At 46.6% G+C, this 23,992-nt stretch overlaps 1 protein-coding gene across 2 annotated transcripts; it reads left to right on the top strand.

Annotated features, from left to right (window-relative positions):
• Positions 1 to 251: 251 nt before the first annotated feature.
• On the top strand, positions 252 to 23,992 carry LOC132471897 (nuclear receptor-binding protein-like). 2 transcript variants are annotated; one of them, XM_060071255.1, is made up of 18 exons: positions 252 to 407; positions 927 to 1,343; positions 3,809 to 3,931; positions 5,154 to 5,255; positions 5,637 to 5,726; positions 5,936 to 5,976; positions 7,535 to 7,629; positions 8,511 to 8,594; positions 9,127 to 9,185; positions 9,278 to 9,373; positions 10,319 to 10,451; positions 10,725 to 10,815; positions 10,949 to 10,999; positions 18,229 to 18,364; positions 18,537 to 18,590; positions 18,734 to 18,797; positions 21,597 to 21,652; positions 21,903 to 23,992. In XM_060071255.1, the coding sequence occupies exons 2-18, from the start codon at positions 1,110 to 1,112 to the stop codon at positions 21,996 to 21,998; spliced, it is 1,605 nt and encodes a 534-aa protein (XP_059927238.1). In that variant the 5' UTR covers positions 252 to 407; positions 927 to 1,109; the 3' UTR covers positions 21,999 to 23,992. The 2 variants fall into 2 exon arrangements, with proteins under 2 accessions (XP_059927238.1, XP_059927239.1); XM_060071256.1 differs by lacking the exon at positions 252 to 407 and adding an exon at positions 513 to 666.

The following is a 23,992-nucleotide window of genomic DNA, read 5'->3' as shown; positions in this document are numbered from 1 at the left end:
AAATACAAATATTATTATTCAGCTTATTATATTATATAATAATATAAAAATATAATAATATATTGTATAACACATTAATTACATCTAATTATATTGTTGAAATCCAACAGTTGTCTTGGTGGTTTGGTCCAACCTGCGTAGTGCTGCGCAGTACGCGGTCCTCGATGTGCGCCCTGCCACGCCCACTCCTCTCTCAGTGGTTTGGTCCAACATGCGCAGCGCTGCGCAGCACGTGGTCCTCGAGCTGCGCCCCGACCCGCCCACTCCAGCCCTGCCCCGCCAACTCGGACAGAAAGCTTCCGTTCTCCCAGGACCTGTCTCAACCCTCCCTTGGGATAGACAGTAAGTCCTGCAGGTCTCCCCTGCTCCACCCTCCCCTCACTGAGTCACCAGACAGATCTGAACGGGTGAGGGTCATTCATGGTTTTATATCTGCGTGTTTGGGAATTATTTTATAGCGTGTTGGTGTTAGCTTAGCAGGGAGAGTTAGCCAGGGTTGCCAGATTGGGCCAGATTTCCTACCCAATCTGGCAACCCTGGTGCGCGACTGGCTGTTGGAGCTTCAGGACCAGCATGTGTTTTAAAGTCCTCCCTCACCTATCGACTACAAGCAGTCCGAACCAAGGGACTTAACTCACATATCTGTTAAAAGGAGCAAAGTTTAGGGTAAAATCTGTACAATTTGTTTCTGATTTCTTGGTCGTTTGAATAGACTGCGTAGTAGGTTGCGTCGCGGATTTTCACTGTGTTTATTCTGTCTTTATTATAGGACAATTAGTCAGAGAATCATTGTCCTTCTCTTCTATTTTGACCTATTTTTTTACTTATCTTATTTACTTTCTGGTATTGTGGCTGTTGAGGCCTACGATTTTTATTCTTGGGTACTTGTACAATAAGTTGTCATTAAAGTGATTCTGATTCTGTAGTTCTTCAGTTCCGGGCTCCTGAAGCGAGGCCCGAGGCGTGGGTGTGACGACCCCCCCCCCCCCCTCCCCCCGGGTAAGCCCCATGAGGAGTGAGGAGGAGGAGACCCCCTAGTGCCTTCAGCGGACCCCCTAGTGCCTTCAGCGGCCCTGGAGAAGACTCCTCCACCAAAAGGCTGTCTGACCATGTCCGAGGGCGAGCCGAAGACCGCCGCGCCCACGAGGGGCCACAAGGTGGACCCCAAGGTCCCCGGCGCCCTGCAACCCCTGCAGGGGCCGGGCGTGACCCCCATGTCCCCCCCGGTGTCCGCCAGGGCCCCGCCCGCCACCACGGCCACGGAGGACGAGGACGAGAGCGAGGACGAGTCAGAGATCCTGGAGGAGAGTCCCTGCGGTCGCTGGCAGAAGCGCAGGGAGGAGGTGAGGGGGGCCAGGGGAACGTTAGGGGGCTTATCTGGGGGGGGGGGGGGGGGTGAGAGGTTTTAGTTGCGACACATTTTTGCAAACACCTTTGTGTCTTTCTCGCCACCCTTTGGCAGGCGTGAAGAAAGACTAACAGTCGAATAGAGTTATAGACTTGTGCAATAGACGAGAATCACACACTGCAAAACCTGTTCGGTATCGGTGAACGAAAGTTGAATTATTTCAAGATCTAATCACTGACCATTCTGCACACGTTACTTTTTAGAGGAGCCAGTTGACGTGTATTAACTAGAATTGAAACCAGTTGAGATGTTTTAAATAGAAGTGAAGTTGTCAGAATTCTAACGCAGGCAGAAATATAATTTAAATACCAGTGGTGTATAAAGTACTCAAAAGCCATACTTAAGTAAAAGTACAGATACCTTACTGGAAAATTACTTAAGTAAAAGTAAAAGTCACCTTTTAGAATAGTACTTAAGTAAAAGTATTAAAGTATCTGATCTTTACTGTACTTAAGTATCAAAAGTACTTTTCTGATATTAAATGTACTTAAGTACTGAAAGTAAAAGTACAAGTAACTGCTGTTAATAAAAAAGCAAAGGGTCAGAATTTTTAGAATAATGGAGTTTATTTCAACTAACACAAACACAATAGGCAAAACTCCACAAGGCCATAAACACTTCCGGTCCAACCTACCTCCAGGACCTCCTCACCGCTCATTTTAAATCAAGGACACTCAAACCTCCTTGCAGTGTTAAAGTGTGCTATACAAATTAAATTAATTAGGTCGTGAAGTTTCTAATTTTTTGATTGAGACCTGTATGATTTTGCTTCGATTATTGTTGTTTCCCCTTCGTTGTTGATCTTTTTTGAAAACATCCTTCCACTGCATATTGCAGTCCATTTTGCCATGATCTGGATGCTGTCGCGGAGTTACTCCAAAAAAAAATCACTGACACTGACAGATATCGTAGCCCGACCTATTATCCCGCAAGCAAGCGCTGGTACACGTTACTTAATATTGATTTTGGTGTCATCCAGGATCGCGGATTTTCGGAAAACTTAAGTCCCTGCCCAAAAAGGGTATTTAAATTAGCTTTGTAGCAAAAATGGCACATATACAGCGTATTGAAGTGTATAAGATAGTGTTGTAATACTGCGTGTACAAACCAGCCTGATACAAATAGTAGAATTTTGATAGCCCTTGCCCTCGTCCTAGCCATGCATTTGTGTGTTGACAGTCGTAGGAGTTTTGATCGACGTAGCAACAGTAACTAAGCAAGGGGGCTTTGCGAACGTGCGCTGGGACAGCTGATTCGCCAAACAGGCTCGCAGGCTGTGTTCTACCACAGTCCCCGACGTTATTCTCATATCTCTTATGATTCTTTTTTTTTTTTCTAAAGATGAGTTGATTTTGTAACGAGTAACGAAGGTTTCAAGGGAAATGTAGTGGAGTAAAAGTATCCGTTTTCTTCGCAAAATGTAGCGAAGTAAAAGTAAAAGTACAGAGAAATATAAGTAGTAAAGTAAAGTACAAATATCCAAAAAAACTACTTAAGTACAGTAACGAAGTATTTCTACTTCGCTACTATAAAACACTGTTAAATACAAAGTTAGTCCTCAAACGTGTATCTTAGTTCCCAAGGCTTAACGAGGGCTTGATACTCGCTGGTCCCCGGTTGATTTGGAACTATAACCACCATTACATGTTGTCAATCCCCAGTGGTTAACATCTGCTTCATCTCATGCAGATCAGAGAAGGCTGTCTTATGTAATATTATTAATCAGTCTTGATCTGTTTTTCTTCATTATTGAAGAAATTAAGCACTTTTTATCTAATTATATGTTACTTTCTTCAGTCTAGTCATTTCATGTGCTGGTTTGATTCAATCAAAGCAGGATGAGAACGACTGGACTAGTAAACAAAAGAGGAAGGGAGGTAACATGGAGGTCAAAACATGAGGAGATCCTCAGGGACTCTCTTTGGGGAAATGCTGACCTTTATAAATGAGGGGAGGAGAGGATTCAAGAACCAGCTAATTTAAACATCAGTAGCTAATGTTTCAATTGAGAAACTCGTATTAATCATCCTAGACTGTACAAGTATTGTTTCTTTCCTGTATTCATTGGCTAGGTTGATGTACACATGTAATTAATTCTAGATGTTTTCTAGAATTAATGACAGATATTTGTTAAGCGTATACATGTGTATATACTATGTAGAAGAGTTGAGTAGGATTAAAAAGATGCAGAGTAGTGAAATAACTTTCACTCTTTTCACTCACAACATTTTGACATATTTGTTAGATATTAATTTATCAGAGTAGTTAAACAGCCAGGCCACAACAACATACAATAAAAAAGAAGAAAATGTATGTTGAGATGAAATGTATCAAATTGTATGTAGATATTTAAAATGCATTGTTCCATTGACGTCGGCCTGGTGCCTCCGTGTGACGTAGGTGAATCAGCGCAATGTTCCAGGAATAGATGCTGCCTACTTGGCCATGGACACAGAGGAGGGGGTGGAGGTGGTGTGGAACGAAGTCATGTTCTCTGAGAGGAAGAACTTCAAACTGCAGGAGGTACGGACGGACACTCACACACCGAGACCAGGTCATCTCTGGAGACATCCTGTTGAAGAACTGAAATCACATTGCACATGTTACCCTTGCTGCTTACAATGGATGTTGTCTGTATTGGCTACAATGTTAAAAACGTAGGCATACTGAAAGATGTAAACATTAAACCTGAAGATAATTTCTTACCGCTATGGAGACGTGATTCACTAAGAAAATAGAAGGTTTAAGAGGACGTTGGTGAAGAAGCTATTGTTTCAGTGGCTGAAGAGGTACAGTGGGACAACCAGAAGGTTGCTAGTTCGATCACCGGTTCCTCCTCGCTGAGTTTCAAAGTGTCCCTGATAAAGGCACCTCACCCTCACTGCTCCTGACGAGCTGGCTGTCGCCCTGCATGGTTGACCCCGCCGTCGGTGTGTGAATGTGTGTGTGAATGGGTGAATGTGAGGCAATATTGTAAAGCACTTCGAGTGGCCACTGGTTAGAAAAGCTCTATATAAATCCAGTCCGTCTACCATTTTTGTTGTGCAAGAAGACAGATAAATATAAATACCTTCAGACAATGGGGCTACAGTGAAATTAATGGGGATTATATTGGGATTATTCAGGCGGTTTTAGCAGTGCTCTTTGCATATTAGGCAGATTTGAAGGAATGCTATAATAAGATTCCTACTAATCAGTCATAGACTGAACAGATAAACATGAGAAAGGGCAGCTGTTTCCGCTGCCTAATGTCTATTTATTAAAGGTTGTGTGAACAGAACCTGTGTCTCAATAGACAGGAATAGGTCTGTATTTCTACAACAAGCGAGCGTAGTGTATAGTCCAATATCTTTGGATTCACAACCACACAGGCCAGTGCATTCCACTGAAGGATAAAGCTGCCTGCTGTTTTCTTCCACACAAATGGAGACCAATTGAGAAGTGTTAAGTTATCTCCTTTTAGATTTCTCTCTTTCCACAGTGATAAGAGGATACAATGGACTTGTGTATCTGTCCATGAAACAAACAAGACTCTGGTTTCTGAGGTTGTTGTTGTTTCAGAGCAGTTATCAACAAGGTCACGGCCTTTGAAGTCATCAGTTGTTGGTGTGGGTGTTGCTGGGATGGACGAGGTGTTAGGACTGTGCAGCTGTGTGGGAAATCTCAGCATAGGATGTATATTTACACTTTTCTCTCTGTGTGTGTGTGCGTGTGTGTGTGTGTGTGGGGGGTTGGTTTCCTATAGGAGAAGGTGAACGCAGTGTTTGATAACCTGATCCAGCTGGAGCACCTCAACATCGTCAAGTTCCATAAATACTGGGCCGACCTCAAGGAGAACCGCGCACGGGTGAGAGAAAGACGCATACACACACACACACAGACACACTAGATCTTACACACTAGGACACACACACACTGGGACACACACTCTAGTCCAAACGTGGTGGTGGAGGATTCAGGTGGACAGCCGGCCTCCTGCTGGCTTCATGTTGTTCCCGGTTCCTCATGGTTAATTGTGCTGGCTTCATGTTGTTCCCGGTTCCTCATGGTTAATTGTGCTGGCTTCATGTTGTTCCCGGTTCCTCATGGTTAATTGTGCTGGCTTCATGTTGTTCCTGGTTCCTCATGGTTTATTGTGCTGGCTTCATGTTGTTCCTGGTTCCTCATGGTTAATTGTGCTGGCTTCATGTTGTTCCTGGTTCCTCATGGTTTATTGTGCTTCCTCCAGGTGATCTTCATCACAGAGTACATGTCCTCTGGAAGCCTGAAGCAGTTCCTCAAGAAAACCAAGAAAAATCACAAGACTATGAATGAAAAGGTAACATGTGGCAGCAGAACAAGCACGGTTGTGATGTCCAAAGCATCTTAAGTGTCCTTGCAATGACATTAGACTATGGATTATGTGTCACGAGGTACTTAGGTAGGACAGTGTCATTTTAGATGGACAGAACATTCCCATTGGGTCGTCTGTTGTTCGTAAATAGACGGTGATGTCATGATGGCTCGTGTGTGCTTCTGATTGGATAGGCCTGGAAGAGATGGTGCACTCAGATCCTCTCAGCGCTCAGGTCAGTATGAGGAACTTAATCTGGCCTAGTATTTATTGTTATGTAAAAGCACGAGAGAGAGTGCTAGGAAAATCACACGATAATTTCCGTCCATCAAAGCAGACTGGAATATTCATGTCTAGTTGTATTCATGCACGCCTGTTTACTGTTTTTAAAGCACCAGGTGCCTCTGTCTAATTCTCAAACAGCAGAATGCTTAAATGCTATGTTAAGCTACAAGTAGGTCAATGTATAACATTGGCTTGGGATGCCAGTATATGCAACAGCAGTATTTGCACTGTCAACATTTTTTATTTATATAAAGTGTGGGTGAACTTAAACTGTATGGCTATGCTGTGGTTCCTGTAGGCTTTGCAGCGGGGGGCTTTGCGGCTTGGGGCCCCCAAATTCCTTGAAACGACCCTGGCTACATACAGACCGTTAATAACATTAACAGTTATAAGAACACCTATAAAGCGGAGTGATGCATGTATAGTTAAAAGTCCCAATGCTGTTGTACTCCATCAGCACTCATGTAATGCCTCTTGTCCAAATTACTTGGTTGGAACTAACTGTTGTATAACATATAATATATATATATATTATCGTTTGCCTCATATAGCATAATTGCCTAAATGTCATATTGCATAAATGTCATATTTTCAGGAAACGCATAAGATGTTTTTATTTATAGTGTAAGAGTACATTTGACCAGTTGTGGCCTAGATGGATAGATAGATAGATAGATAGATAGATAGATAGATATATCCAATGAGGGACAGTGAATCAGCAGTGTTGGGGGAGTAGAGTTATCACAAGGAGGCAGATATCACAATTTTGCCAAATTATGACTTTTATGCAATTTATGTCATGAGGCTAACGAATATAACACAACAGATTGAATGTGATATCGGAGATTGGATTACACACGGGTAAAGCTCCAGCCCTGCGCTGTCTCAGTGGTGCGCAGGTGATAGTGTGATTGTATAGTGTAGTGATAGTGTGATGATATACTGTAGAGATAGTGTAGTGATAGAGGTTGATAGTGTGATGATATACTGTAGTGATAGTGTAGTGATAGAGGTTGATAGTGTGATGATAGTGTGTATAGTGATAGTGTGATGGTATAGTGTAGTGATACTATGATAGTGTAGTGATTGTGTGATTGTATAGTGTAGTGATAGTGTGATGATGTAGTGTAGGGATAGTGTGATTGTATAGTGTGGTGATGGTGTGTATAGTGATAGTGTAGTGATAATGTGTTGATAGTGTGTTTAGTGATAGTGTGATGATATAGTGTGTTTAGTGTAGTGATAGTGTGTAGTGATAGTGTGATGATATAGTGTGTTTAGTGTAGTGATAGTGTGTTTAGTGATAGTGTGATGATACAGTGTGGTGATAGTGTGTTTAGTGATAGTGTGATGATACAGTGTGGTGATAGTGTGTTTAGTGATAGTGTGATGATACAGTGTGGTGATAGTGTGTTTAGTGATAGTGTGATGATACAGTGTGGTGATAGTGTGTTTAGTGATAGTGTGATGATACAGTGTGGTGATAGTGTGCCTGCTCTTCCTTCCAGTTACCTTCACTCCTGCGACCCGCCCATCATCCACGGCAACCTGACATGTGACACCATCTTCATCCAGCACAATGGCCTCATCAAGATCGGCTCAGGTAGGGAGCTGGGGTCAAACCCCACGGGGGAATCACACTGGACATAACTGGGACCAGCGGAATCACACTGGACATAACTGGGACCATCTGGGGATTCAGGGTGTTACTGTGAACCAGGACACAACTCCCCCCCCCATCTCTCAACCGGGGGGTCAGGGTTTATAATTGGCAGTAACTATCTGTCATGTTGGTTCAAAGTATGCTGGTGGAATGTAATCCTCGCAATGTCACTATGGCTCGGTGGATTGTGATTCGGCTTGTGTATTCTGTTTACTTTACTGTATTTTACCAGGAGAGTCTTTTGAGATGAAAAGCCCTTTTCAGTAAAAGTGTCCTGGCCAAGACAATAAGCCTCACCCGAACAAGTTACAGGACAGGACATACTTAGTGAGAGAACAACAGTCGGATTCAAAGGGCTTCACCAGTCCGTTCTAAAAGCCTTTACAGGTTAGAGGCCGACTGTTAGAGTCCTCAATGAATGCTTTTAAAACATTAAAGGGAACCAGTTCTATCCTGTGATGAGCTCATCCTGGAACAGGCTCCAAATAGGAGCCACGTTGGCTCAAGGCATTCTCCCTCGGTCTATGCGTGTGTTTGGTGTCCGCTAAAAGGACACTGACCTGGTATCAAAGGGACATGCCACCCAGTATCCCCCCTAAGGAGACGGGTACGCTGGTTAGAGACCAGTTACAGACCAGTTATAAGCTGAGCCTTGCCTGGCTAGGAGGGCAAGATTTAAAGTGCATGACCTGTGTTGTACAAGAATAAATGCAATATTATCCTTATAGTTTAGTACTGATGCACAGATCCTTTGTCGTTGTATTATATTGTTTCCCCTCCTGAATGTGTCCCCCCCCCCCCCCCCCTCTTTAACCGTCCAGTGGCTCCAGACACCATCAACAACCACGTGAAGACATGCCGCGAGGAGCAGAAGAACCTGCACTTCTTCGCTCCAGAATATGGAGGTACAGATACATGTTCTCCTGAAACAGACAAATAGATTGAACTAAGCTGTGACTTGTCACGACACACACACACACACACACACACACACACACACACACACACACACACACACACACACACACACACACACACACACACACACACACACACACACACACACACACACACACACACACACACACACACACACACACACCTGTAACCAGAAGGTTGCTAGTTGGATCCCCGGCTCCTCCTAGCTGAGCGCCGACGTTTCCCTGAACGAGAGACCTCACCCTAGCTGCGCCCTGCGTGGTCGACTCCGCCGTCGGTGTGTGAACGTGTGCATGAGCCGTCACTTTGGAAAGAAGCTTCTTCTAAACGCCCTAAATGCAAATCAGCAATCTGTCTAATGTTCCCTTTCTCATACTTTGAAACATCTCACACGCCCTCCTCTCCACACGAAGTTCAGCGGTAACGTTTCCTAAATGCGTTCTTAAATGCGTGACGTCGTGTGGCTGTGATCTCCTGTGCCCCCCCCCCCCCCCACAGCGGTCAGCGACGTCACCACCGCCGTGGACATCTACTCCTTCGGCATGTGTGCCCTAGAGGTGAGGCGGAGGTGGTGGACCTTCTGAGCCATGAGGGGAAGAGGCCCTCACCCCTTCCTTGACGTCCGTGTGCGTCTGGTGTGTGTCTGTAGATGGCGGTGTTGGAGATCCAAGGGAACGGGGAGTCGTACGTCTCCCCGGAGGCCATCGTTCACGCCATCCAGTCCCTGGAGGACCCCCTTCAGAGGGTGAGACCCTTCATCCAAATAGACTCACAATAAGACCATTCGTCAGCAGATGGAGAGACGACAGTATATCTCTGTCGGTACAGTAAGGATGTTCATAGAACATCCTTTGAGGTGCCGAGCACTAACAATCTCTAGGTGGTAACAATCACCCATTCCCCGTTTACAACAGATAGCTAGGACAAGATGCTACATAATGCTAAGAACTATTTTTAAGTGCAAGGACGTACAACGTACAATAAGTAAGTACATTAAGTACTACGATGTACGATACACAATAAGTGAGTACATTAAGTACTAGGATGTACGATACACAATAAGTGAGTACATTAAGTACTACGATGTACGATACACAATAAGTGAGTACATTAAGTACTAGGATGTACGATACACAATAAGTGAGTACATTAAGTACTAGGATGTACGATACACAATAAGTGCGTACATTAAGTACTAGGATGTACGATACACAATAAGTGCGTACATTAAGTACTAGGATGTACGATACACAATAAGTGAGTACATTAGGTACTAGGATGTACGATACACAATAAGTGAGTACATTAAGTACTAGGATGTACGATACACAATAAGTGAGTACATTAAGTACTAGGATGTACGATACACAATAAGTGAGTACATTAAGTACTAGGATGTACGATACACAATAAGTGAGTACATTAAGTACTAGGATGTACGATACACAATAAGTGAGTACATTAAGTACTAGGATGTACGATACACAATAAGTGAGTACATTAGGTACTAGGATGTACGATACACAATAAGTGAGTACATTAAGTACTAGGATGTACGATACACAATAAGTGAGTACATTAGGTACTAGGATGTATGATACACAATAAGTGCGTACATTAAGTGCCAGGACGTACAACATACAACGAGTGTGTACATTACTAGCCCCTCCCCCCCCCCCTCACCCTGCAGGAGTTCATCCAGAAGTGTCTGGAGGCGGACCCCAGCCGGAGGCCCACCGCCCGGGAGCTCCTCTTCAACCAGGCTCTGTTCGAGGTCCCGCTGCTCAAGCTGCTGGCGGCCCACTGCATCGTCAGCCACCAGCGTGAGTCCACTGGGCCCACTGGTTCGCTCCCAGAGTCCCCCAGCCAGGGTCCAGGAGAGGAGGGCGTACCGGACCGTGCTGACAGTTGCATGAATCCTTTCCATGGCTGACCCCAGTGGTGATGGAACCCGTTACCCTGAAGGGGTTCATGCCTGAGCTGAACTACTGAGCTACACAGGAGGCGTTGGTCTGTGTGAGCTGGATGCTGTGTGTGTGTGTGTGTGTGTGTGTGTGTGTCTGTCTCAACCACTCTGCCGTGTCTTGCTGCTGCAGACATGATTGCTGAAAACGCCTTGGAAGAGGTCACCAAGAACATGGATCCTAACCTGATCCTCGCAGAGAGTAGAGCCGGCGTCCAGCTCAAGTAAGAGACGGATCAGATACGGTAGTAGTGGTGGTGGTCAGATACTGAAGAACACTGTTGGGACCAAAGTCTGCATCGTAAAAGGTTTTGGTTAAATGTCGCTGATTAGCGTTTTGTTCTTCTTTCTGCTTAGACTCTCCCAGTTCCCGGCCTTGGAGCTGGATAAGTTCATGGAGGATGTGAGGTAAGAAGTAGAAGAATAGTGAAATCACTCATGAATCGTGAATCAACCATTCCAGATTTAGATCAGGATCAAGCATTTTTTATTCCCACACAGAAGAAGGTATAAAGTCCCAGTTTATTTCCAGCATGTGGTTGTCTTTCTCTTCATTGTGCTTCCTAATAACGTCACAACCTTTAGGTGCATGTTATTGCAATACAGTATTCCAACACATGGGGGCACTGGTGGTGTATTGTCTTGTATGTTGGTCATGTATGTTATCTGTGTAACACATTCCTGTATGTTCTATTTTAATGTATGCTACGCCGTCTAAGCTTCGCCCACTGAAAAATTGCAACTATTTTTTTGCGCTGCCCATCCTCCTTTTTCTTACAGCGATTTGTACTGATCAATGGAAAACGAAGATATGACTTCCAACCTTAAGATGTCCGTCACCCCTGGCTCCGGGTGACGGACACCGGGCGTGTTTCAGGTGCCTCGGCGCTGAACGCGCCGCGGCTGCATTGGTTGCCCCTGCCACCTGCGCTGCCTGAAGAGGGGCTCCCCTCCAGGCACCTCTTTTTCTCCCCGTCGGTGGTTCTCGCTGAGGCCATCGACATCTTCGGCTTATGGCCCGGAGGAGGCCGCGAGATGGCTGGCGGTTTCCCGCTTCTCCAGCGCTATCCTTCAGCTGTGCCAGCCGGTAGCCGTTTCGGCCGGCCGGCATATGGCGTGGGCCACACTGATCCAGAGGGCCATATGGCTCTCTGACACCGCGGTTCCGGAGCGAGAGCAGGCCGGCCTCGTCCAGGGCCCGTTAGCTCCGGATGGGCTATTTGGGCCCCGGTTCTCGGAGGTGCTCGCTCACCAGCAGGCGATTCTCCTCCCGCCAGCGGGCCGGGAGGAAGCGGGGTCCAGGCCGGTTCCAGCGCTGCAGGGGGCCGCCTCCGCCTCCGCCTCCAACTCCAACTCCAATACCGCAGCAGCAGCAACAGCAGCCGGGGAGAGCAGCAGAAGAAAAGAAAGAACCTTCGACCGAACGGCAGTACATACTCCCTAAAGAGCAATATTCCTTTAGATGACCTCTTTCCCCCCCCCTCAGCCAGATGGCTGTAGGGCGGCGGCCGGACGGCGTGTTTACATAACCTCTGGTTCACCTGCTCCTAAGAAGCGGCGTCCCTTTGAGCTTCGTGGGCGGGCAGGAGCCTCATTACACGAGCCCGTGGGTACGGACGCTTGTACTCGTTTCCTAGTTTCCCACATGATCCCCTCCCTTCTACAGTCTGTGGAAGGCGAGACAACGCAGTGGACAACGCACGGTCATGAGTGCTACGGCTAGACGGCTCGTTGCCTGTTCAGCGGACACGAGCGCGGCGTCTAGACAGCTCGCTGTTTGTACAGCGACTAGCTCTGTGACGTCTACCACGCTCGCTGAGCCTCCTCCCTTTCATGGGATGCCCCCCTTGGTCCACACACTGTGTGGAGGCGGTAGGGGGCCGAGGAATACGGGTTATTCCCGGACAGCGTTCCTCAGCTGTCACCTCGCCCTCTCTCCGACCGCTACGCGTGTTGGCTAGAGCGGTACGTTCTACCATCGTGGTTGGACAACACGTTGAGATGGGGTCATCCCATACAGTTCAAGCGCCGTCCCCCACCCTCTATGGGGTTGGTGGAGACCAGGCTACGGGGTCCGGCGGCAAGCACGGCTCTGGCAGCGGAGGTGGCCCGTCTCTTGGAGAAGGGGGCCGTCACTGTCGTTCCCCCCCCACGAGTCACATCGAGGGTTTTACTCCCTCTACCATTGCGAGGTGGGAAGCGTGCTTGCGTTTCTACAGCACTTATTGGAGAAAGGTTTGGCTTTCTCCACTATCAAGGTCTATGCGGCAGCTGTTTCGGCTGGCCATGCGGGCTGTGATGGTGGACCGATCTTCAGCCATCCACTGGTCAAGAGGTTCTTCTTGCGTGGGGCTAAACGGGTTAGGCCTGTTTCGCGCGTGCTTACACCACGCTGGGATCTCCCCACCGTGTTGCGCGGGTTGTCCAGGGACCCTTTCGAGCCTCTGTCTCAGGCCCCTTTGGATGCCCTGTCCTTTAAAACGGCGCTCTTATTGGCTTTGGTTTCTGCCAAGCGGGCCTGTGAGCTGACCGCTCTGTCTGTCAGCCCGAGCTGCTTGTTGCTTAACGAGGACAGCTCCTTTGCGCTGCTCAGACCTAATCCTGCGTTCCTCCCGAAGAACATTAATAGTTCTTTCCGGTCGAGAGATATTGTGCTTAAGGCTTTTCAACCCCCGCTTCATTCGAGTGAGGCGGAGGCGGAGTTGCATCTCCTGTGCCCTGTGCGGGCGCTGGCTATGTACGTGAAACGTTCGGCCGCGTTCCGCTCCACGCAACAGTTGTTTGTGTGTTATAGCGATGCTAGCGGGGGCCGCGCTCTCTCGAAACAGCGGTTTTCTCGCTGGATATGTGAGGGTGTTTGCTTAGCCTACGCTCGGCAAGGCTTAGCGCCACCATTGGGCGTTATAGGTGTCATGACATGCTATTTTATAGATGCTTTAATATAGGTATTAGTGGGCCACTAGCACAGAATTCAAAAGCTGAGCTGTGGCAGATGAGGAGCACCTTCAGCCACAGGTTCATGTTCCCCAGCTGCAAGACGGAGCGCTTCAGGTGCTCCTTTGTGCCGGCAGCCATTAGGCTGTTCAACAGTGCCTGATGATTGTGTTTGTGTATGTCTATGTGTGTTTGCATATGCATGTGTGTGTGTTTAGGTATGTGTATGCATCACCCATCATGATGTTGGTTCTGTTTGTCTTGTTTTTTACCCTATTTTAACTATAAGCGTCTACTTATGCATTAGCACTTTGTATTTATTGCATTGTCATTTTATCCTGTGTCCTTCCACTGCTGCTGGGCTGTTTTTGCAACAAACAAATTTCTCCTACGGGGGATTAATAAAGTTGTATCTTATCTTATCTTAAAGATGTTCCCAAAATTCAGCCGTGGTGCAGTGTTACAGCCACTCCAAGCCAGTCGCACCTTGAGCTTCCCCCAAATGCGCTGTTTTGGTGTCGGTAGCTAAAATGCAAATTAGGAGGAGCGAGGCGGGTCAAGGAGGAGGGTGGGTGTGTGGCCCTGAGCAGCTTGCAGCCACGGTATCATGCACTCTGTTTACAGTGGATCTATCAATGGCGAGGCGCACACAGCCTTTAGCCGTGTTCTGTAAATATTCTAGAACACACCGGAGTCCTGGAGCTCTATATCTAAATAATATCATATTATACATTAGGGGTGTACATTGGCACTGCCCTCACGATTCGATTACGATTCACCAGGTAACGATTCGATTAAATTCGATTCTACGGTGCATTGCGATTCATCAAAATTCTACTCCACACAATAAGGCACATTTTTTCACCTTCCACTCCCAAACCTACTGCAATTAAATGCCAGGCTTTGTCCTTTCTGACATTGTCCTTATAAAAAGGATGATATATTTCATAAATTATTTTATGTTGCTCCACTTCGACAATCAGTCTCTCGTCGTCCATGTTGCCGACCCTCTGATTGAGGGTGAGTCAGGGTGAGTCAGACGTGGCCAGCCAATCATGGCTGGCGTAGTGATAAAGTGCTTTTAGGGACAGATCATTTGTGCTGGTGACAGCGCATATGGTGGGAGACCAACGGTGTGATAATAATTATTATTACATATTTTTGGGGATAAAATAAGAGCAATGACTACTGTCATGTCATCGCTCTTATTTTATCCCCAAAAACGCAGCTGATAATAATAATAATAATAATACATTTAATTTAGAGGCGCCTTTCAAGACACCCAAGGTCACCTTACAGAGCATATAGTCATCATTCAAAACTATGTAAAACAGACTAGGAATAAAAGGAAAACAGAGGTTAAACATGAAGAATAATAATAATTAATAACACTCAAAGACGCCTAAAGTGAAGGGGGGACCTCACTAACCACCACCAATATGTAGCACCCACTTGGGTGATGCACGGCAGCCAATCGGTGCCAGAACGCTCACTACACACCAGCTTGAGGTGGAGAGTTAGGGATGAGGTGGAGAGTGAGGGAAAAGAACATATTTAAACACTATCGACCATATTTAAACACTGTCGATCACATTTAAACAATATCGACCACATGTAAACACTATCGACCACATTTAAACACTATCAACCATATTTAAACACTATGGACCACATGTAAACCCTATCGACCACATTTAAACACTATCGCCCACATTTAAACACTATGGACCACATTTAAACACTATGGACCACATGTAAACCCTATCGACCACATTTAAACACTATCGACCACATTTAAACACTCTCGCCCACATTTACACACTATCGACCACATTTAAACACTATCGACCACATGTAAACACTAGCGACCATATTTAAACACTATCGACCACATTTAAACATGTAAACCCTATCAACCACATTTAAACATGTAAACCCCTCTCGACCACATTTAAACCCTATCGACCACATTTAAACCCTATCGACCACATTTAAACCCTATCGACCACATTTAAACCCTATCGACCATATTCAAACACTATCGACCACATTTAAACTATCGACCATATTTAAACACTATCGACCACATTTAAACACTATCGACCATATTTAAATACTATCGACCACATTCAAACCCTATCGACCACATTTAAACCCTATCGCCCACATTTAAACACTATAGACCATATTTAAACACTATCAACCATATTTAAACACTATCGACCACATTTAAACACTATCGACCACATTCAAACACTATCGACCATATTTAAACACTATCAACCATATTTACACGCTATCGACCACATTCAAACACTATCGACCACATTTAAACCCTATCGCCCACATTTAAACACTATCGACCACATTTAAACCCTATCGCCCACATTTAAACACTATCGACCATATTTAAACACTAGCGACCATATTTAAACACTCACACAATTTGATATATATCACTATATATATATATATAGATATAGATTTGTGCTGATTATATTATTACAATCTATCCTTGTATTGGATATCCTTGATCCATGATCCTTGATCGGACGCATCACACGATTCGGAGGCATGCATCACATATATGGATTTTAAAAACTGATTCTTATTCTTTTTTTTCAAGAATACATTCAGCAGAGAAGGGAGACTAGCGTTGCTCACGGGTTGGAATAAAAGGGAGAAAGGGGGACAGAGTTGCCTGCGGAAGCGATGTCTGAGATGCAGAGACAGCTTTACGCTACCAGTGTCTGTCTCATACGGTGTGGAATGAGAGCTTGGGAAGGCACTATTGCGCAAGTACGCCTTCGTGCCTTCGCAATAGCATACTGCCCGAGAATGCAGTATCGCAGTCAAATCTGTCCCTGGGAAAAGTAACGTTGTGCTAGGGTTGCCGCAGTAGACGGTATTACCGGTGTTACCGTTGTTGAGGACAACACCGTCGCACAAGACCAGTAACCATAGCAACGCCGGTAAACAAACCCCGCGAAGCCCAATCCCTACGAGAGCTCCCCGCGCTACGGCCATCCGGAGGCGCACAGAGCTTGTCAGCGAGGATTGGCGTGCTGCCAGACGCTGTCACCGAGTGTGAGAGGAGAGTTGACGGAGAAGATGGCGGTTGACCTAGTTTCAAAGTTTATACCGTTTATACTCGGTAATACTCGGTGTGAAAATGTCCACACCGCGGCAACCCTTGTTGCGCCGAATTGAAAAAGGAAACCGCTACAATGAAATAGCGGTAATATTTCCACATTAATTGATAAAATAACGGGATGGGAAGGGGGGATGGCTGTTTCAGAAGGGGGATGTCAGTCTCCCTACCTCACGATTGCTTGAAAGAGAACCCCCACTACAGTTTCGTTGTGGAAATACAAGAGACGTCAAAGAACCGACAAGAAACACTTGCGTTACAGTGTGTATTCACGCACGCGCACGCACGCACGCACACGTGGCGCTCGCACGGTCGTGTCTCATTGGCGGGCCAGGCAGAGTAAGGGGAGGAGCTTACTGCAGTGTGACGACATAGGAAACCACATTCCAAATCAGCGCGCTTGAGCCTCCGTTTTTTTCAAAGGTGAGCAGAACACCTAGTTCTCATTTTACACCGAACGCAAGTTTTAGCCACTTGGGGACCATAGGCAGGCTAGGGGAAGTCATATTTATATGAGAAAACCTCATAAAGTGAGATTTTCATGCCATGGCACTTTTTAAAGCTCACTCGACACGGGGCGTGGCCGCTTCAACGGCTCTACTCAGAAGCGTTCCGGTGGAAGACATTTGCGCGGCTGCGTCTTGGTCTTCCCCCGGTCCCTTTGTTCGTTTCTACATGTTAGACATGTTCTTTTTTTCTCTTGATCATCGCCTTGCTTGATGATCTGAAACTAAATCGGAAATTAGATTTCTTCTTCGAAGGTTTTGCTCCACACAGAACCTCCTCACCGTCATAACGGAGCACTTCGGGGCACCAGATTGCTTTAGAGCGGTACTGATCGCATCGTGTGTCTTTCCAGTGTCAAATAGTTCACGAATAAAATCACCATACGGTTCAAGTGCGGCCATAACTAAGGCTAAATATAATTAGACAGTCTATTGCTGGTTTAGGTTGTTGGCTCTTTTTTCTTCGCTGCGTTCTGCCTTATGGTGTAGCCTATAATTATAAATGTACCTATTTTTGTTTTTCTGTTTCTGGTTTAAAAAACCAACACACAAACACAAATAAAATGCCGTTTATTTGTTTATTCCTTTTGCCCTTTTTCCGATTCAAAACAAAATCAGAAAAACAAAAAAACGACTGTTAATTGTTTTTTCTTGTTTTGTTTTAAATCGGAATATTCAAAGAACGAACCATACACGGATTCAAGTCCATTGTTTACTTCGGTGTTTATAAAAATGTTCCTGTTTATGAAGGTAAGGATAACCCCGCCCCCTGCCCCTGCCGTCAGTTCTCGTTCTAGCCCAGCTCGGGCTGGAGTTGAACCGGTATTTACAGGCCGGAGCCGGTAATTCGGCGATGTGAAACCAAAACCCTGGCTCTAGCTCCGAACTATCCCGGAACGGGCTCCGATTTTGCGGCGGTGTGAAAGGGCCATGTGAGTCAGTATTGTAAAGTGCTTTGAGTGGCCACTGGTTAGAAAAGCGCTGTATAAGTGCAGTATATTTACCATTTATTTAAACATTGCTCTCTTCCACTTCCTGTCTGTGAGGAATGGGATCTACCCCCTGACCGCCTTCGGGCTGCCCGGCTCCCATCAGCCCCAGCAGGAAGTGGTCAAGTCACCCATCGCTACGCCCTCGGTCAAATCCCCCACCCCCGAGCCCGCCGAAATGGAGACACGCAAGGTGGGGCGGTTTATTACTTTATCTCTTTATCCCCACACTTCCTATCAATTGGTGGTGATATGTTTCCAAATGCACACGTTTGATTTTAGATGGTGTGATTAAGACTATGAAAGTGGTTCAAATGGATGCTTTTGCACTTGTTTTTGCGTAACACTTTTCTCTGTTCCTGTAGGTTGTTCATATGCAGTGTAACATTGAGCCAATCGAAGAGGGAGCAAAACATCATGCAAGTCTCACACTCGCATCGCATCCTGCACATATTGGCCACCTGGTCTTGAATTATGCAACAGCCTACATTTATATTGATATATTCATGTATTTTTGTATTTATGTTTATTTGTATTGCCGCTTTTTTTCCTCCCTTGACAGTTGACATTACTGTTGAAACTGGAAGACAAATTGAATCGACATCTAAGCTGTGACTTGTTACCTAGTAAGAACACGCACGCACGTTAATTGGTTTCATTTTATTTTGATACTATTGGTTTGATTGTTTATAAGTTAAGTAAATGATATGCATGTTTGGGTAAATCTTACACTGTTTGCATGCATTGCACACAAAAATCTATTTTTTAACGTCTCCGTCAGAGTGAGGGTTTGCGGTGTTCTTTTGGAACAAAGTCTGCCGAATCAGGATTGCTTTAAATCACTTTATTAGGTAATGTTTTTGACTAGTCTCTAGGAAGCAAAAAGAGGGGAATTGTATGAGCACGCGTGGAGATACACTAAGGCCTCGTGCCCACTACCTCTGTCCGTTGACTGATCTCCATTGACTTTGAATGGGGACGGACGCGCAATGCATTGTGGGTCCGTGTGCTGAAGGCTCCATCAAAAAGTTGAAAAAATTTCAACTTTTTCGGCAGTGACGGATCCGTCATCCAATCAGAACACGTATGCAAATTTAAGCACTGTGACACTACTCGGGCTCTGACGACCCTGGAAACCTCCCCCATCCCTCAGCCACGCCTTCTGAGTCCTTTGACGGACGGTACAGTGGGCACGAGACATAACGCATGCCCACTGCACCGTCAGTCAAAGGACGTCTGAAGGCTTGGCTGACGGACGGGGGAGCTTTCCGGGGTCGTCAGAGCCCGAGACATTGTACACATTTGCATACAAGATCTGATTGGACGACGGATCGACGGATTCAACTTTTTGACGGAGCCGAAGGATCCAACGGAGCGAACGGATCCACAGTGCATGGCGCGTCCGTCCCCATTCAAAGTCAATGGGGATCAGTCAACGGACGGAGGCAGTGGGCACGAGGCGTTAGTAGGGCATCTGAAGGATGCGTTACCTGGAGCGTTCTAGCTCCATGGGCTATGTGTTGTGACTTATCTACTGGGCAGACGTGGACAGCTCTGATTGGCTAAGCATGGTGCTGAACTCCCGCCCCCCTGGATACCCGTATGTGTCTTTATGCTGTCCCTTGCGGCCAGGCCAGGCCAATTTGGCCACTTGGGAGAGGTGTGCTGCTACGGTACGGGCCGCCACGGTACAGATGCTAATGAGCCGACACTCGCACACGCACGGCTACGCAACCTGAGCTGGATGACGTATAGTCCATGCGACGACCATGGACATAATAAAGGCGACAAGCCTTCTTTCCCATTAAACGGTAAACATGGCGTCAAGCGATGTTTACGCTTGTTTGCGTACTCAAAAAAATCAGCAGTGAGAGTGGGCTCTATCTGAGAACGGCTCCAAATAAGCAACAGACTCAGCAAAGTGCGAACTGTGTTCTCTGTGTTGTTGTCCATAGTTGTTAAAACTCTGACTGGCGGCAGACTTTATTATGGTCCATGCAGCGGACGCTTGGTGATGACGTGTTACTTACAACGTGATTACGTATGTACAAGAGCCTACCGTGGCCAGGCCACAGTTGCGACGGCCAACGGCCACGGCCAGATGGCCTAGTGTGAGTGCACCCTTAGGCTCCGGATCCCTCCTTAGCGTGGGAAAGATGCCTCTTTTAATTGGCAAGGGCATATGTGGCCTGTTGGTATGAATGTGTGAATTATGTTACAGGTTAGGCTTCCTGGGCAGCTATAGTATAACGCTACGGTTTGTGGCGCTTTTCATATTCAGCTTATTAAAACACTCATAATAGTTACACAACAACATGGGGATACCCCTCATTCCTAGAACTCTCAGCCCAGACACATTTCTTCACATAGTGTTGGAATTCTATCTGAAACAATGGGCTCACTGGCCCTTTAAGAGGAGAAGGGAGAGAGAAAGGGAGAGTGAGAATGTGTCTTGAGTGTCGTGCCTGGTTTTTAAGGGTTGGGAGAATGCTGTGAACACACAGGGTATCCCTAACATTTTGTCACACGTCATTGTTGGTCGACATTGTTTGAGAAGCAAGGTCTTCATGTTACTGGAACCGACCTGATTGAGGAAGAGAAAGTCACACACTTAACATTCATTGGAGATGAACGGCCACTGTGCACACTCACACACACCCACACCCCCGGACACACACACACGCACGCACGCGCACACACACACACCCGGAAAACCCCCCACACACACACTCACAAAGACACACACACACTCGCATATGAACATGTGCGCAGTGCACGCACTCACACACCAAGCCACTCCTCCGGACACCTCACTCTCACTCCCTGGCTGTCAGTGGAATGTTGAGTATTTTGACTTTGTGGAGAATGTGAAGCCGATGGCGATCCCAACCCACAGCTGTCTCCCAGTGTGTGGAGTTGAGCCATTCCCCCGGTGCATATACAGCGCAGCCTCTGGCCTGCTCTCCCTCTCTCTCTGCCCTCCATCGGCTCCTCATCCCATATCTCTCCCGTCTCGCGCACACAGATTTGACTCGCATGTGTCACAGAATGACACACAATCCGCTCCCGCCCTGACCGGACACACCCGGGCCTCTCTGTGCCTTCCCCCACAGCGCTCCTTATCAAACCCACTGATCACAGCTCAGAGTCCACAGTGTGGCCGCGCCCGTGTGCCAGCTCACCGCATGCCAGCGCACCGCATGCTGAGACATTCGCTCTCCCGGTCGGCTGCGGCATGTTGCAGAGCAAACGCATACAGTACATACTCGTGATGGATTCAGATCACTGGCTTCAAATTCTTGAAACACTTTCTCATGATTGTATAATAATTGCGATTTTCAATTATGGATACTGGACAATTGATAGTATTTTAGTAGTGAGTGCATGGAATATATTCATTAAAGTGCGTTTGTGTTTTTTTATAGATGAAAATGTTCAAGAGCTGGCTGGAGAGCTGGTTCATCTGGGATTCATCAGTGAGGTGAGAGCTTTTTAAGATGCCTTTTCATAGCTTATGTATCGGAACACGTGTCGGGGCGGGATTGAGTGGGCGGGATTGAGTGGGCTATTTCTGGACCCTGAGAGTTTGAAACATGTGATTAAGGCATCAAGTACGCATGCACGTACGTATGTACGTCATCATCTACTCCATATGTTCATGGGTCCTTCGCATGTGCGTGCTCATCACCGTATCCATGGTAACCACTCGGTCCTTGTCTCCCGCCCCCTAGGTGGACCAGAGCCGTCTCATCTCCGTCCTCACCGAAGCCTTCACCAAGTTCTACAGTCGGAACGGCTCCCTCAACCCGGTCACCGTGTCCTCCTAGGAACCCCGCCTCCCCCTGGCTCTGTCGCCGTGGCGACGCTCTCATCCTCTGTGGCACTGCTTTTCCTTAACGACTCCAATCAATCAGGGCAATGAAGCATTCCTACTGGCTGGCCCGCGAGGCCATGAGGTGGCGACACTGTAAAACAATGTAAACTTTCTCATCGGTAAGGGGCAGTACTACTTTTTAACGGGCGGAGGTAAAGCTCTCTGAAGCCATATGCAGCAGGGGGGGGGGGGGGGGGGGGAGTCTCACAAGGATTCATGATTGTCAGACGCCGAGGGTTTGAAACAAATGTATTTTGAGTCGCCTAACTTGCAGCAACCCGAGAAGATGAACCAAAGAGGCCCCCAGCTTTAGTGCACAAGGCTGGTATTAACGTTGTGTTCAAGAGAACGCATTCTAGCTGCAGACCCAGAGAGCAGACTCTCGCTGAGGCAGAGAGCGTATGTGGCTACCGGTTTACAGGTTAATATGTAATGCATGTTCAGCTTCCCACCGCCACTTTAAAAACACGGCCATCGACTCAGAACACGGCTAGACACAACCGTTTAGAAACGCAGAAGAACGCCCAAACCTCGCCCATCTATCGCAGATTCTGACTTGTATATCTGAGCTTGAGTTTCTGGGTTGGATGCTGTATGTGGTATTCTGGTTTCTGGTGTTGGTCCACACAGAGACCTGAATCACGTCTTGATTCAGGTCTCTGTGGGGACCAACACCTCCCTTCCCTCAAGCCCCACCAACCCTGCACTTGCTACTCCAACCCATCCACTCTGTTCTGTTTTGCACTGCCTTATCAAGGGGAAGGCCTGATTACCGTTCACCCCGCGCTCTCGCTCCCTCTGTACTTAGTTCTGCTTTCACAACTCCAAACTACACGACCTTTACGGTTGCCTTAACGTGATTGTATTCGACCTGGACAGAGGTTCATAGTTGGGATTCTGTTCGTTACATGGTCTTGTTTTTTGCAATATTGCCCTAGAAGTATTTAAGGGGAATTGTTCTCCGTGGAAACGTCCTCCTGTAGGTCTTTACCCAGGCGTGTTTTAAGGCGCACACGGGGTGGGGGTGAGACGCGTGGCGAGGGTGAGACACCTGGTGAGGGTGAGACAGGAGGCCATGTGTCAGTGTTACTGTCCACAGGTTTTACATGTGTGCCTTGCTCCTAGCGCTGTTCAGTGTGCTGCCGTTTGTTGTGGTCGCCATTTCGGAGTCCTCCCCCCCCCCCCCCCCCCCCCCCGGGTCCTTTTGTATCGTAACCATGGTGACCCGCATGTTACCGGAGCGCCTTGCCTCATACGGTGGAATGTTATTTATAATAGGACGTCTTTTGACGTGACTTTTTTTTTTTTTTTTACTCGTTATATACTGTGACGTTACATAATGGCTGCCTTCTCCTCCAGTCTGAGCCATGCGTGAGGCAGGGGGTTCGGCCTCTTGGTCGGATTGATGATGGACCATGTGATCCAAACTAGAGTTGCCTATTGGTTGAGATCTCATCAACACTGTAGCTTTCACACATGGCTGGAGCCCATACATAAAAATGATATTTTTTACATAATGTCTGGACCGTTGTAATAGGAGGTCTCAGACAAGGTATTGTTTAGTTTGTTGAATTCTGGGCTTGCTAAACTTAGCAAGTATTTAAGGGGCTGGCTACACTGCAAGCCCAGGAAGTCCTAGTGCTTTGATACAGGGCTGGGTGATCTGAAAGCATGTGATCTGTCGTTGGGTCCATAGGGGGCGATATTGGGCGCATACGATTTGGCTTACCCTTTTTCTCTAAGAAGTAATGTGTGCCTTTTGTGATGAACAGGGAGATTCTCTTTGGGCTTACCACGTTTCACTGACTATTGCATGCTCCGCTTGCAACGTCCTGTAGGTTCAGCCATTCCCAAAGTAAGATGATAAACATGTTAAATAGAAATATTCATGTTCGACTTTTGTTTGTTTAACACTTCTCTCAATAAACTTATTTCAAGCTGCTATGA

The sequence above is a fragment of the Gadus macrocephalus genome, chromosome 14 (assembly GCF_031168955.1).
Source record: "Gadus macrocephalus chromosome 14, ASM3116895v1".
Lineage (NCBI taxonomy): Eukaryota > Metazoa > Chordata > Actinopteri > Gadiformes > Gadidae > Gadus > Gadus macrocephalus.
This window is presented reverse-complemented; position numbering and strand designations above follow the sequence as displayed.

Excerpts from the sequence above, each read along its gene's own strand:
- LOC132471897 (XM_060071255.1), top strand. The coding sequence starts at position 1,110 with ATGTCCGAGGGCGAGCCGAAGACCGCCGCGCCCACGAGGGGCCACAAG. Across the intron at positions 3,932-5,153 it reads AGAACTTCAAACTGCAGGAG|GAGAAGGTGAACGCAGTGTT; the intron begins GTACGGACGGAC and ends GGTTTCCTATAG. Across the intron at positions 10,816-10,948 it reads AGAGCCGGCGTCCAGCTCAA|ACTCTCCCAGTTCCCGGCCT; the intron begins GTAAGAGACGGA and ends CTTTCTGCTTAG.